The 15,107-nt window shown below is 37.3% G+C and overlaps 1 protein-coding gene across 6 annotated transcripts in view; it reads right to left on the reverse strand.

Annotated features, from left to right (window-relative positions):
* Positions 1-15,107, reverse strand: part of LOC132703817 (hemocytin) — a 41,748-nt gene that overhangs the window by 6,251 nt on the left and 20,390 nt on the right. For 3 of the 6 annotated variants that reach the window (XM_060673308.1, XM_060673310.1, XM_060673307.1), the window contains 12 exons: positions 13,879-14,055; positions 13,635-13,819; positions 12,962-13,583; positions 11,034-11,648; positions 9,845-10,059; positions 8,540-8,859; positions 8,247-8,483; positions 6,469-6,765; positions 3,617-4,151; positions 2,136-2,339; positions 1,713-1,908; positions 1,410-1,498 (listed from right to left, as the gene is read on the reverse strand). In XM_060673308.1, coding sequence (XP_060529291.1) covers positions 1,410-1,498; positions 1,713-1,908; positions 2,136-2,339; positions 3,617-4,151; positions 6,469-6,765; positions 8,247-8,483; positions 8,540-8,859; positions 9,845-10,059; positions 11,034-11,648; positions 12,962-13,583; positions 13,635-13,819; positions 13,879-14,055 — 3,692 coding nt within the window. Of the gene's footprint in view, positions 1-1,409; positions 1,499-1,712; positions 1,909-2,135; positions 2,340-3,616; positions 4,152-5,421; positions 6,368-6,468; positions 6,766-8,246; positions 8,484-8,539; positions 8,860-9,844; positions 10,060-11,033; positions 11,649-12,961; positions 13,584-13,634; positions 13,820-13,878; positions 14,056-15,107 lie in introns of those variants that run through there. The other 3 variants (XR_009619164.1, XM_060673312.1, XM_060673311.1) reach the window with 3 other exon arrangements.

Here is a 15,107-nt window from a genome sequence, read left to right on the forward strand (position 1 = left end):
ATATATGAAAGACAATGAGCAATGACAACATAGGTTTCGGAGCTCTTTCGAATATGACGCAATTAAAACCTATAACTCTCACCTAATGAATATTATTTCTTATCTATTCCGTATTTAAATAAAAAAAGTCTTAGAATTCGTGAGCCTAATGGGAGGTTAAAATGTTTCAATTTTTTCCTTTCTTTATTAGTATTATTATGACTGTTATGGTCTGTTCATAGATATTAGAAAGTGACCAATTACTTTTGAATGGGATTATCCAAGTATGGTCATTAGCATACATTGCAACAAGATTATTAACTAAAGTTTCGGGATTTAAATTCAAGTAAAATTGTGGTTCCTCATAGAAAATTATTTTATACATACCTGTGTTTAATAGTAGTATACCAAACCAAAGAGGTTTACATACATACATAAATACATAAAAGAATAACTATTTTGGATGCTGGCTAGATGGTTGGATTCCAAATGGACTTTCTCTGTCTGCGAAAAATATTAAAGATTCTTCTCTGTATTACCATGAAGACACCACCGCTGATTTATTTGAAAGTTGGTTTAAAAACAAACTAGTTCCAAACATTTCTCCTAATAGCGTCATTGTAATGGACAATGCAAGTTATAACAGTAGACAGTTGACTAAAACCCCTTCCTCATGTGACACAAAAGCAACAATCCAAAACTACAGGTATAATAACGACATTTATTTTCACGAAGATTATACCAAAAGGCAATTAATTGAAGTTCTACAAAGCTTGATCCTACAAAAGGAATACGTCTGTGATAATTATGCAAAAAATCTAGGGCATACAGTTTTAAGGCTTCCACCTTACCACTGTATATTTAATCCCATTGAACATGTTTGGCACCAACTGAAATCTGCCATTCGTCGTAACAATGTTTTTCCCCGTGTTAACTCCAATGTCCTCAAACTTATAGAAATCGAAGTTGTTAACATCCCTCCACAAAGCTGGACAAATTCTGTTAAACATATAGAAAAAGCAGAACAATCGTATATCCATATTGCAAATAATATAGAACAAATAATAATTAGAACAGGCGATGATAGCGATAGTGATACTGATATATTATGTGAATAATTTTAAGTAATTTAAGTAGGTAATAAATAAAATTTGTAATTTTATTTTAGATTTAAACATACATAAATACATACATAAATAAATATTGTTTAGTATCTTTCCTAACAAAACCCCAAATAATTAAATTCTAAGCAAAGTACGGACCTGTTCGGCCATATTTCATGCGTACAGCTTGCCCGGGTCGTTCCTTAATTCGTATCAGTTAGTCACTTTCTGATATCTATGAACAGACTTTACCTGTATATATATATGCACACTTCGAATAATTATTATAATTATTATACTTATTATAATTATTATATATATACCTACCTACGCTACTGAGTAAACATTTGCAGTCTCGGCACGGACCATCCTGCCACGTCTCATTTGCTGCCTTCAAAAGCTTCTGCTTCTCGTACCTATATGAATACCAATCATATATAACAAAACAATGTCAAAATTTCTTTAAATTTTTTGCTACTTAAGGTCTATGAAAAGAACCGCTTTTCCTATTTATCCTGTAAGTAAAGTATTGTAAACACATCCGGCGATATCTTGCAAGAATTCTAGTAATTTTAAGAGTTTTTTTTATTAAATTGGACAATTTAAATCGAAAATTGAAATCCCGTTTACCTCGTTTGGGGCCTTTCCCCACCACTAGCAGCCGCGGCGAAGCCGGTCTCGAAAATGCACTTATCCTTGGGCGGCTCGCACGCATACAGGGGACAACATTTACCGTCCTCGGTCTTGAGGGTGTGATACTGCGGACACTCTTTGGGAGCCGGACACTTGTCCTTGTGGCACACTAGCTTCGCCACGGGACAACAACCTGAAAACAGTGGCGGGGTGAGATGTCATTTCATCGAAAGTAGTGTTTTTATTTACTTCTAAGTCACCCATCTCCCCATCTTGATATAACAAAATTACAGATTGCTAACTATCCAGAAAAATTACAGATCCCTTATTGAGGAATTCGGATTTAGTTTCGTCACTCACTTACAGATGGCAGCCCGACTAAAGAATTATAGGTTACCAAAGATTAACTAACAAGCTAACCGTTTTCGTCGAGTTCTTTTTCGTATCCAGGCTCCAACTGGTCGCCGGTGGAAAGGTCTACTTTCTCGCATTCGTCCGCCGGTTTGCACTCGCAGATGAAGGTCTGACAGCCGTTCGGTTTCGTGTCCAGTTTCAGGACTTGATCTGCGCCGCAGACAAGTTTTTGCGGAGGCTCGCAGGTCGGACCCATCGTTGGTTCGGGTACTACGGGACATATTCGTCAAACGTTTCAGATTTTTTTTATATCGCTAGAATTACAAATTCAATACAGATACTAAATATATAAAGGCCTTGTCTATGCTGATAATGCAGGCATCTTTAAAGTCGACATTAAGAAAAATTGTAAAATAAGACGTTACGGCGTAGATCAAGATAACCGTTGACAGTTTGTCAATTCGTTAGTTTTAGTTTGGGTGTCCTCTTTTAATTAAAAAAAAAATAAAACAATCTTAAGTTGGTAGTTGGAAATGTATTTTATGTTCTTAAGTTGTCAGTAGTACAAAGTAGTCAGTAGAACAAAGATGGCGAGGATGTATTTTTGAGCTCTAATAAGTTTTGTTTTCGTTAGTGCAATTTGAGGCCTAAAAATAACGATAGTCTCCATAGTCGTCGTTCTTTAGAAAGAAAATGGCGCGAAATACAGATTATTGTGTGAAATTTTGGGTATATGCTGTATGAAAAATGTCATAGTACCCTAAAGGAGGATATTTTTGTTCCTAGCGTAAATGAGTTCAAAAACAGATCAGATCGCGATATCTCAAATGTTCTATTAGAAAAAATTGTAAATATTAATTTTGAAATATATTTTATTCCCATTTTTAGATGAAAAATCGTTATTGTTATTTTTACATTGTAAAATACTTTGTAACGAACAAAACCACCTACACGCCTACGTAGTAAGTTTCTCTTTATTATTAGCATAGTAAAGTTACATACATAGTGAATAACAGACCCGAAAAAATCAGCATATAATACTAATTTTTACAGTACTATTTACAAATCATCTGAATTTCTCCTGTGTCGATGGTTGGTTTTGACAACTATTGGCTTCTTCAGAGATTGACTGAACTTGGTCAACAACCGACGCAGTAGGAATTCAAATGATTTGATGACAGTAGCCTGTAGAAGTTTCTTTGAAACGAGAAATTATTATTAATCAAATTTTAAACAAGACATGTAAGAAAAAATGTTGCAAATAACGCAAATTGGGTATAGAGTATATTGAGTAAAGTGTATTTAAAATCGGAAAAAAATACCCTAAACGAATTTAAAATAATATACAGGTCGTTTCATTAAAAAAAAATCAACATGCCAAAATTTAATATTTTACAATTTTATGAAACTTCTTAAAGTTCAATAAAACCATGAAACTTTTGTATTTGCACTTTTTTTTGTATCTCTTATGCGTGATCATGACAATAGGGTGTAAAAATATACGGAAAAACACTGTACGCGTGCAGACACCAAACATAAAAACTCACCGCAGGCGTACTTATCGCAGCACTCGTCTTCCTTAGTCGCGACCTTGACCGCGTTGAAGCCTCTCTCGCATACGGTCTCCTTGCCCGGGCAATACTGCGTGTCGCATTTTAAGGAGGTTCCTTCGCATCGGCACTCGGTACATTTGTCTTTCTTCCACACGTCTCCCGGATGGTGCCCCTCGTCGTCGCATACTTCGCAATCTTTCGGATAGACGCAGGTGTCGTTGAGTAGCACTTTGCCTTCCGGACAGAAACACCCCTCCACTGGGAGCGATTTCTTGTTGCCAGCGACGCCGCCCTTATTTTTCACAGACTCGCAAGTTTCCTGCTTCGCTCTCGCGCACGGCTCGTAGTTCTGACCGGCCGCGCAGTTCTTGGGCGGGCAATATTCGTTGCGCCAGTTGATGCAGAAGCCGGACGCTGCGCAGTCCCTCGCGTAAGCTTCGATCGCCGCGCAGGACAGTTCCGGATGGTTGCCGCAGGTGTCTTTGGCGCACCAGTCGAGGAAAAGGGACGGGTCGTGCACGTGGAGACACTACAAGGATTTCCAAGAATATTTTATAACTACATTGAAATCACATCATATAATTTACTGAATCTTCCAGCGGGATGAAATAATTACAGCGACAAGCCGGCCACTAACGTTTGCCATGGAACCGGGATGCCAAATCGTACAACTTCGCTTTTAATAAGCTCTCTTCAGCAATACCAATAACTGACTATAGATAATTGTCAGATCTCGATGAAAATGTTAAGACGAACAAACGGCGGACAAGAAAATATAACAAAAAACCTACAAGAACAAATAAGTAACGAGTAAACTGCGTAAAAAAACGATTTTTTTTGGATCTGACACACAAAAACTAGTTTTTAGTTACTTCTAGAAAGTACCAACCATGTATGAGCTCTTAATATTAATGGGAGATTATCCTCATCACAGTTTTGCATTTTCTATTATATATTCCGGGATATCATCCGTTCGTTTGTTGAATATCATTTTTCACGCATTGAGTCGCGGACGTTTCGCCAAGATCCCACTTGGCATCGTCAATGCTCGCCCTCCGAAAACACTTCGTGTTGAAGATGCCAAGTGGGATCTTGGCGAAACGTCCGCGAATCAATGCGTGAAAAATGATATATATATATATATATATATATATATATATATATATATATATATATATATATATATATATATATATATATATATATATATATATATATATATATATATATATATATATATATATATATATATATATATATATATATATATATATATATATATATATATATATATATATATATATATATATATATATATATATATATATATATATATATATATATATATATATATATATATATATATATATATATATATATATATGATGACACTAAGTTCCGGGATATCATCCGTTCGCTCGTTGAACTCCGACTGGAATCCTGCATCCGACTGGAATCCTGCAGACGTTTCGCCAAAATCTCACTTGGCATCTTCAATGCTCGCGCTCCGAAAACACTTCGAACACACTTTCGGAGCGCGAGCATTGAAGATGCCAAGTGAGATTTTGGCGAAACGTCTGCAGGATTCCAGTCGGATGCAGGATTCCAGTCGGAGTTCAACGAGCGAACGGATGATATCCCGGAATATAGTGTCATCACATTTTTCCATCCGTGAATCAATACGTGAGAATATATATATATATATATATATATATATATATATATATATATATATATATATATATATATATATATATATATATATATATATATATATATATATAAGATCGTGCCAAAAATACAGATAACCGTGAAAGAGGTTAAACAAATGGTAAAAATAATTTAAAAACTGCCATTTTATCAAAATAAACTCCTTTTTTTTATTGTTGCTCCTATTTTCCGTTCTGAACTTCTTATAAAATTGTAAATATTCAAAACAATTTGTTTAGCATCCGAAGACAAATGGATCCGTTTCTTTATTTGCTGAGGTAGTTTGTCTTCTAAATTGTCATTAGGTTCGACTACCATCTCCATTTCGTCTTCAAATTCAGCGTTGTTTCTGCTTCATTCCACGGTCTCTACATATTAAAGTGTTAAAAAAAACAGGAACCTTCAAAAAATGTTTAATTGTAATATTCTAATAAATATTTATTTGTATTCTTATGACGTACCTTTATCTACCCCCTAGTCTTAACAAACACTGTGGTTGTTTACAAATCGAAGGCACAAAAATATAAGAAGAAGAATGTTGTTAATCGACAGACAAAAATGATTATTTTCAAACTTACCTGTAAGATAAATAGAGCTACTTACCTTTACCCTTTGAACTATCCAGTGAAAACAGTCTTGCAGGGTCAAAGCTGGAGAATCAGGTATATAAAAATGTACTTACTGGAAGGATAAGAACGATACATATCACCTGATATTATAATAAACGTTCCTACTTATTCGAAAATACCACGCAGCATCAATGCTTAATCAAATTTAAAACGGCCCATTTACGTTTTAAATAAAAATTTCAAGTTTCTATAAATACTCGTTACGGTCCATTTCAGGCAAGACCTAATTAATGTAAAATAAACATCTGTTGGGAAGGGTTTTACCACGGTCCTGCGAAGGTCGGCGGCTAAGGTACTGTAAAATACTTAAAACGTCAAAGCAATAAATGGTCGTATTATACCACATACCAGAAAAATAGCCTAAATAGGTTTGTAGTCTATTTTTATCCGATTTGTCTAGATTCACCTATTAAATTAGATGAAGTCAGTAAAACAACACACTATATATTATAATAAACGGAAACTAGAATAAAATTAAACATAATAGTGGAAAACAACACGATTTACCTGACCGAACTTGTTGGTGTCGAGTAACTGCAAACAAGGATCTTCGTCCTCCGGCAGTGGCGGACAGGTTTCTTCCGGTTGATTGCCGCACTGTTCCGGGGTTTGGCCACCCGGAAGGTTCTCGTACAGCCAGCTCAACGAAAAGTCGTTTACGTCGCTAGGTTTATCGCCGTTCGATTTTTTGAGGTCGTCGTCGGGGTCGCGGTTGCAGTCGCCACACAAGCCCTCCAATTTGCCGCCGTATTTGTGAGAGGGCGCCTTCACCGACACTCCTAGCGACGGATAGTATACGGAGACCTGCGCAAATGCGAAACATCCGCTTAACAATACGGCTAAAGTTGTTAATAGCGTATTAGTGACGGTTCTAAGCCACTTTCAGAGGGAAAATTTGAATTGTCGTGAATGTTCGGGTATGTTCGGGTTAGCGCATGCACACTATTATCGTAATCGGCTATCAAATTCAAAATTTTTCGTGCGACGTCGTTGGGCTCTGTCCCAATTTTTTCTCGCCCCTCCATTAATGGAAAAAAATAATTTCATCAGAAGCAACTGTATTATAACGAAAACTTCTTTCTTAAAAAATATTAGTGGCAACTTGTTTCTTAATGAGTTTGCGAATTGTCAAAATCTCGAGGTTTTGTGATCAAAACAAAATGCTAGCTGGCTTTTAGTAGAGAAACAACGCAGTTCGGTGATAAAATCTACGAGGAACTTGAAAGTTGTCTCAACCTCAACGCTTCACCGAAAATCTCAATGCTCAAAATATTCATAGTTTGAACGCGGATATCGCCAAAGGTAAAACCCTTGGATAATAAGATTAGAGATGTTATAAATAAAGGTGAGCTAGTTAATATTTAATAATATTTGACGTGTTTGAGGGGGTCTTTGGTATAATTTTTGTGAAAAACCATCCAAATTACAGCCCTCTAAGGTTAGACAATTACCACTACGCACGAGAAAAATAATTTTTCGGGGTTTTTGGAAAAATTTAAATTTGAAATAAACAGAAGGGAGAAGCAGATATCAAATACATTTATTGTTATTGGTTATTTTGAAACTCATTAACAGATTTCTGCACTTGAACTTAAAGTCATTTTGACGAATCAGATATCAAATACATATAAAATGATTTTTACTGATTATTGTATTTTGTTATTAATTGGAATTGTTTTATTATAATATAGGAATTTTAAGCTAGAATCACTGAATCCCCTTCACAAAGAGAAACCTATTTTGCGCAAAATGGTGAGAAAACGAGTGATCGAACTAGTAATTTTTCACTTTTTCTGAGAATTTAAGATTTATTTCCACACTACGGTTTAAAATTATTAACGAATGTTCTCCGCTATGCGTGCCAGATATTTTATTTATATATTTATTTTTTAGACATACTGGGAAAAAACAAAGAGAAAAAATAAAAAAATTGTGGTAGCAGATATCAAACATATACATATTCAACTATTTTTAATGGTTATTATTTAAAGTTGTTTAACTGACAGTTTTCTATAACAGCAGTTTTAAGCTAGAACCACTTTTATCCCCTCTACTTTGAGACACCTATTCTATTGCAAAACGGTGGAGTAAGTGAAGATTGATTCTCAAAGAGGCGTATTTTGGATTAATGATATTGGGAAAAAATAGAAAAAAAATCAAAAAATTGTTCAAGCAGATATCAAACATATACATATATTCAACTATTTTTAACGGTTATTGTTTAAAGTTATTAATAGACAGTTTTCTATTTTGGTTTAATGCTACCAGTCTGGGTTTCAATTTACCTCTACTTGCACGTCGATCAAGAGCACTTTGTAATGTTTCGTGGCCGTTTCCCTAACGCTGGCCCAATCGGATATTTCCGACAGGTCGGTTATCCGCTCGCTGTCAACGATCAACTTCAACTTGTTACGGTAGTAGTCGACCAAAATGTGCACCTTGTGACCTTGATAGAGGATCGTGACTTTGCCGACGCACATTTTTTCGGGTTTGTCTTTGCACGGGTGGTTCGTTATCAAAACCTAGAAATTCGATTGATATGTAGCAAAAAATCAAAAATCTCGAGAACAATCTCAACCTGGAATTTGTGCTGACCGTCAGAATCGGCCGCCACGTCACGTGACATCACGTAGACGCAGTTCCCGCTCACGGTAAAGTTACTCTCGTCGTACGTGACGTATTGTAAGTGAGGCAGCACGTTACACTCGCAATCTCTGCAGCTCGACGGTTTAATGCAGGTTTCGTCTTTGCGCACGTATCCCGCGGGACAGTAGCATCCGGGGAAGCACATTTTGTCCACTTTGGGACACACGTTAGGGTCGGATATTGATTGACACGTGGGCTCGCATTTTCTCTGGTAGCAGTCGTGGTACACGAACGGAGATTCACACGTGGCAGCTAAAATATTTATTTACTTTTTGCTACAAAATTAGTACCAAATCTCCTTATTGTAGAAGTCAACAAAGTATATCATGTCACTATTTTACGTTAGAAACTAAGGTTCCTCTACTCCGATATTAAGTGTTTACGGATCACCTTTGCGCAGTGGTATCCTGCGCATTGACCTAAGCATCAATGAAGAAACTCGCACGAAAATTGGGTCACACCATGTGCAATAAACATGGATACAACCTATATACAGACATCTGCATCTGCAGAGTAAGATGCTGGGAAGAAAGGGTCCAGAAACTCGTGGCTTCACAACCCGCTACCACTAAACTCTTCCGAGCAGCAGTGAGAGAGAGAGAAAGAGAAACTCTTTATGAATAAAGGGATTAAGGTTTGGATGCCTGAGCGGCACTGTATATAATAAGTCTGTAATAAGATATAATTTATATATATTTGCATTGTTGCCAAATAAAAGAAAAAGACCATTTTACTTAAATTTCAAGAACGTAAGAACAATATATTAAGGCTTATATGAGTAAACGTTTTTACATTAGAAATATTTTTATGTTTCTGCGTTTAAGGCTAGAAGATTTTATTACCTTAGCAACTATTGGCAACACGACTATCAGCTGGAAGTTATGTGTTTGTTATATGTGAAAATACGTTCTATTAAACACTATTTCTTGTGGAACTATAAAGTTTCTTTGAGAAACTTTATAGTTTATGCGTGAATTCCAAGCACATTCTATGGAGAACTACTCCCTTCTTACCGCCTTGTTGCATTTGAACTACTCTCAGAATGTTGGTCTCGTTTGCATATAATGATGCTGAAATTTGTGAGCTTGGATTCTTTTATGTGTTAGAGAGCCATCTTGTTGTTTTGATATCTTTTCTTATTATTGTATTTTAATTATGGAATTAATTAGCTGCTGAAGAAATTCCAGACAAAATTGTTACATTTTTGGCTGAATTAAAAACAGAAAAAAATACTTACGGCAGTCCTGCTGCATCCTCCAATCTGACAAGTCGATACTGGAATCGGCGGATAAGCAATCCACCACGAAAGACTGCATAGCGTCACACCTGCATTCCTCTTCGGCAGTATGGTTCGCCGAGGCCCTTTCCAAGCAACCGCAGGTGCTTTCCAAACACCTCGACACGAAAGCTTCGATATCGACGGCCTTGGCGCAAGCCGACAGCGGCTGTTCTCTAGAAACGCGTTTTGACATTTTGACAGTAATTAAAATAATTAAATTACATTCAGTTCATCAGTTTTAGGTTGTATGGTTTGTGAAACAAGAATGACCTTGGCCTATAACCACTTATATCCCCGCCCATAACTAATCATGTTGCTAAAAAATTGCATTTGTCCTTGGCTCGATGCAATTATGATGTAGTGATATCACAACAGTGTCAAATTGTCAAATTGCAGAAACGTAGAAGTTTCAAATAATGTTATTAATTAATTAACTAATGTCAAATTAACCAAAACTTGCTTTTTAATTCTTTTTTAAAGATTTTGGGCACGCCCTTCCACTTGCGGACTGCGCATTTAATTCATTCATTTATTAACAAACGAAACTCTATTACAATGTCTATTAAACTTTCGACTAACAACGAAAACACAAGACAATAATTAAGAATAATACGTAAACTTTATAGCAAAACATAAATTAAAATAAAAAATTATGATCAGTAACAAGTGAATCATGTCAGAGACATAACTAGAAAACAATAATAATATTCCCAACGCAGTTATGAAAAAGTACAAAAAAAGTCGAAACTTCGTGAATAATGGTCTTTTTTCCTGGAATTACCACAAACTTGATTCAAGAAAATGTCGAAGGACCCAAAAAAGTCAATCGGGCAGTGTTGGTTGACTAGTCTAGTCTTAGCTTAGGTTGGTGTAGTTTTAGAAATGAAACTATTAGTTCTTCAATTTGTATGGTGAATTGAATAGTGAAAACTATGAGCCGTTCTAGTTGCAGAGCCAGGGATATAGATAGATAGAACAGATAGTAACCGGAACCACTGTTATCCCTTCGATTCTATTACCGATAAAGATATGAGTGGTTTTTATATCACAATTTTTACATTAGCGCGGTTGCGTTTTTATTTATGTGCTGAAACTGATTGAGAAGATAAGATAAAGATTGATAATAAAATTGACTGGGATAACTCACTTAACCCTGTTGCACATATCCCACGCTTGATTCTGAACGTGCAATGGACACGCCTTGGCCTCACACCAAGCCGGTTGGTCAGGCGACAGCATCCAACTATCACCAAACTCCGCGGTGGTTCTTGCCGGTGTTCCGTCCGGTTTCCTCTTGTCGTCTTCCGGTTTGTCGTTGAAATAACCGCACAAACCGTCCACCTTGTCTTCCAACTTGTGCACCACGCCGAACTTGACGTTGCCCAAGTCATTCCAAATGACCCAGAAACCGTACCGATTAGACGTGAACAGTATAGTGTTCCCCAGTCTGGCCAAGCCGAAACCTCGATCCTGGAACCCTATGGTCTTCATCTGTTCCACCGAGTACTCGTAGTTGTCATATTCTATCGACAGATCCGGTCTTATGATGAACACGTGGTCCTGGTGCCGGATCACTAGGTCCCTCGAGCAAGTCGCGCTGCAGTTCTTCTTCAGCGAGACGTCCCATTCGTCGTTTTCGAGATCACGCCCGATCACGTGATTACATATGTCGTACTTGTATTCCGTGCGGTCGAACGTGCTGAAAGTGCGGCCGGTAATGTTGCAGACGGCATCCGGCTGGGGCGGCGGATAACAGGAATAACTGCAAAGTGTATATAGGGTATCTCAAAAAAGTATATTCTATTCCGATTTTAACAATAGAAAAAAACAAGGATACAACACAAAGATAGAACTTGAAAATTCCATGAATATGAATTAAAAAAAAAGTCAAATGGAAAAAGACATAAAATATATTAGCGGATTGACGTACTTTTTTTTCATACCCTCTATGTATCCCTATTTATAGCCTACACGGAAACTCGCAACTATATTCAGCAAAGAAAAAACAATTAAGCCAATGGTTGACGACGAAATGTAATAAAGGGGAGGGTGGGGCCCCCCTGACTCAATGCGTAATGCCAGGGGTAAAATGGACCGCTTAAAAATTCGAAAAAAAGCTGTTTCATATTATTATAACCGAATCATAATTAATTTATTGAAAGTGTTATTTTTTGGATTTAGCCTAAAGCTTTCGAAAATCTTATAAATACCAATAACAAATTTTTTAATTGATAGAAAAATAGTTACTAAATTTAGGTAAATTTAGTTAAAATTAATCAAAAATAAATCGACTTGATGGTTAAAAGTCACAAAAAATAATAAAAGACTTAAGTGGGCCGCTTTGTCACACGCTCCTCTATGTTGTCTGTCTATGTAGTGAGAGTATCTACAACTTCTACCAGAACTAACTAAAGTTTTGCAACGCATCGACAGATGGCAGTACATGTTCTAACCAACAAAATTTCGCCATTAGCCTGGAGATGATATCACAAACGAAATTGCAGTTCCCCAACTAACCAAGAGCTAAGTTTCGCCACTCAGCACCTCATTTCTTTAGTTAGCTAGTATTCTGTAAGTTGGTTATCTCAACATCGTCTCCAGGGAACGGATAATAGAGAAGTCCCGAATATCTACCACTATGACTCATGCATCCTTATTTTGGTGGGAGAAAATAAAAGCATTTGTGATTTGTGATTTTCAACACAACCTCCTTGGGAAAACACTTTTTCCCAAGGAGGTGACGTCCGACAAAATGTCTCTCAAGTACCAACGTGAGTTATATAAGTTATATTGCAGGAGAGGAAAGATTAGTTGGAGGCTCAAATGTCTGCACTGCAGAAAATAATGAGTGATTTTTTTCTAGCCAATCCAGTGTGAAAAGATAACCTTGAAGCTAATGTATTTCTATGTAAAATGTAAACTTTTTGCCGAATCCACAAGTATATAATAAGAAAATAAATCTTTAGGTTATGATACGGAAAACTCTTTTTTCTTAAAGGTCCTCGCAAAAGAACTACTTTACCGCACAGGCAAGTTACAATTTTTAAAAAATAGAAAACCGTCATCTCGACATACCTCGGACAACTTTTCGCCTTAAAATTTATCTCCTCGTCGAATACAGGAATGAAATTCGCCTGACATATGGTGGGAGGACATTCGCCGGTGGTGTGCTCGAATTTGGGCGGAGGCTTGTGGCTGACGCATCTGTACTCCGGACAAACTTCTTCCTCGACGACGATCGCGTTAGTCGTCGGTCTCGCCAACTGGTTGTTTTTATAATTCCCTCCCTTTACGCCGCCCTTGGTCCCGCCCTTCACGCCGCCTTTGATCCCGCTCTTAACACCACCGTAGCTGGTCTTAGTGTAAGCGCCTTTATATCTACTTTTCGTGAAGCCCTGCTGACCGGAGATCATCGGGGACAGATACGAGTGGAAACGTTGACTCTTCGATGGTTTCCTCGCCACTTTTTTGTATCCCGGTTGACACTTGACGATCTCGCAAGTCTTCGGTTTCTTGGTGGTGATCGGCTCGATCTCCACGGTAGTCGCGCAGTTAAGCTCGTCGTCGGGGCAGTCCTGGATACCGTTACACCACAAGGTAGAGTTGATGCATATGTTACTGGTAGGGCACAGCGTCGTGCCTTCCGGACACGGCTGGCAGGTGCACGCGCAGGTCGTAGTCACTGTGCTTCGTAGTCCTAAGAGCGTACCGTGGCGTCAAACGATGAACGCATTAAAACAGAGTTTACCTTCTCTGCACTTGTCGCACTGCTTGGGCACGCAGTGGGGGTTACCACCCAGCTTGCAGATGCATTCGGAGCAGTCTTCCATTTCGAACGCGCTACCGACGTCATAAGGGATATGGCCGACCATACAAGGACATTGGGTGCGGTTGACGCACTTGCGTCCGTCCCACCAGAAGTCTGCCACGCACCTGCGGAGGGGAGAAATGAGAGAGGAGAGCAGGGCCAAAGGAAACCAAAGAAAATCTACCTGCATGCGTCCAGTTCCATTTGGGGAGCGTCTATACCCGGACAATGGTTACACGGCAACAGCGCTTCAGTAGTCGTAGATGGTATTTCGAGTAGAGGGTAGGGCTTGAAACAGCCGTGTAGTTCGAGTCTCATTTGAATCGCTTTGTGCCATTTTAGAGGAATTATTTTGATGTATCTACAAAAATACGGCAAAATAATGGAGAACTCTGGACCCACCTTTAGAGTTTTTAGTAAAATGTTGATCAGAGATTTTTATCATTCTATCAGGATTATTCACGATGAGTCTCCAATTAGACATTTATAGAGAATGACTTACGGTAAAAACTTACAAAGTTGGCTACTGATGTAAGCGAATATGAGCTACCTATGTAAAATAATTTTGGCCATGCAGTGCTGCCAGATAAACCCGTAACGTATATCAACTTTCGTTTTTTAAACGGAACACTCTGTATATTATTACATTTTTAGAGAAAAAAAAAACTTTTTAAGAAATTTTGCAACAAAGCAAAACAAAAATTGCTTTGTGATAATGTAATACGAGAATTAACTTATCGCGTGCCGTTCATACAAAAAGGCTCAATTGGCAAGATACAAAAATCCATGTTATGTTGGAATTTCAAATGTAACAGCCCATATTTTTTATTGGCACATAAATGAACAATTTATAATTAAAGCGAATTAAAATTTCCCTGTTAGAAAAACCCTTCCGTGAAAATTTTGACTCGTCGGTCGAAATAATTCTTTGCAAAAAATCTCGATCATCTTGTATTCTAACCAAGATATAAGGGAAGAAGATATTGTAACGTAATTATTTTGTAATTATGCATATTATGTTTGTTTATTATATGTTGAATTGACGAATAAGATATGCCTAAATCATCTTTAGCGCTCTGAGTTTGTAACAGATTTTGGAAGTTCCCTTCTTCGTAGGTGACGAAAATTTGCTTGACTTCTTTTAACTTTTTTCTCATATATAATAACCCTGTATAACTATTCCACCTGTTATTTGGCATTCCTTTCACTTCCAGGTTGTGCCTTTTATGGCTTTTAAAAGATTTTTAATGATCTAATTACTGTTCATGGTGGGCCATAATATAAATGACATCACACAACCGCTAACAATCTGTGCTTGTTAACTCTCGAGATCACGTTAAACTTTTCAAGACCCTAACGGTAATTTTAATGCGGCTTATGTCACGTCTGTCTGTGCCCACTGCGTGTGACGTA

This window comes from Cylas formicarius, unplaced genomic scaffold, assembly GCF_029955315.1.
Source record: "Cylas formicarius isolate icCylForm1 unplaced genomic scaffold, icCylForm1.1 PGA_scaffold_6__28_contigs__length_40554024, whole genome shotgun sequence".
Classification (NCBI taxonomy): Eukaryota; Metazoa; Arthropoda; class Insecta; order Coleoptera; family Brentidae; genus Cylas; species Cylas formicarius.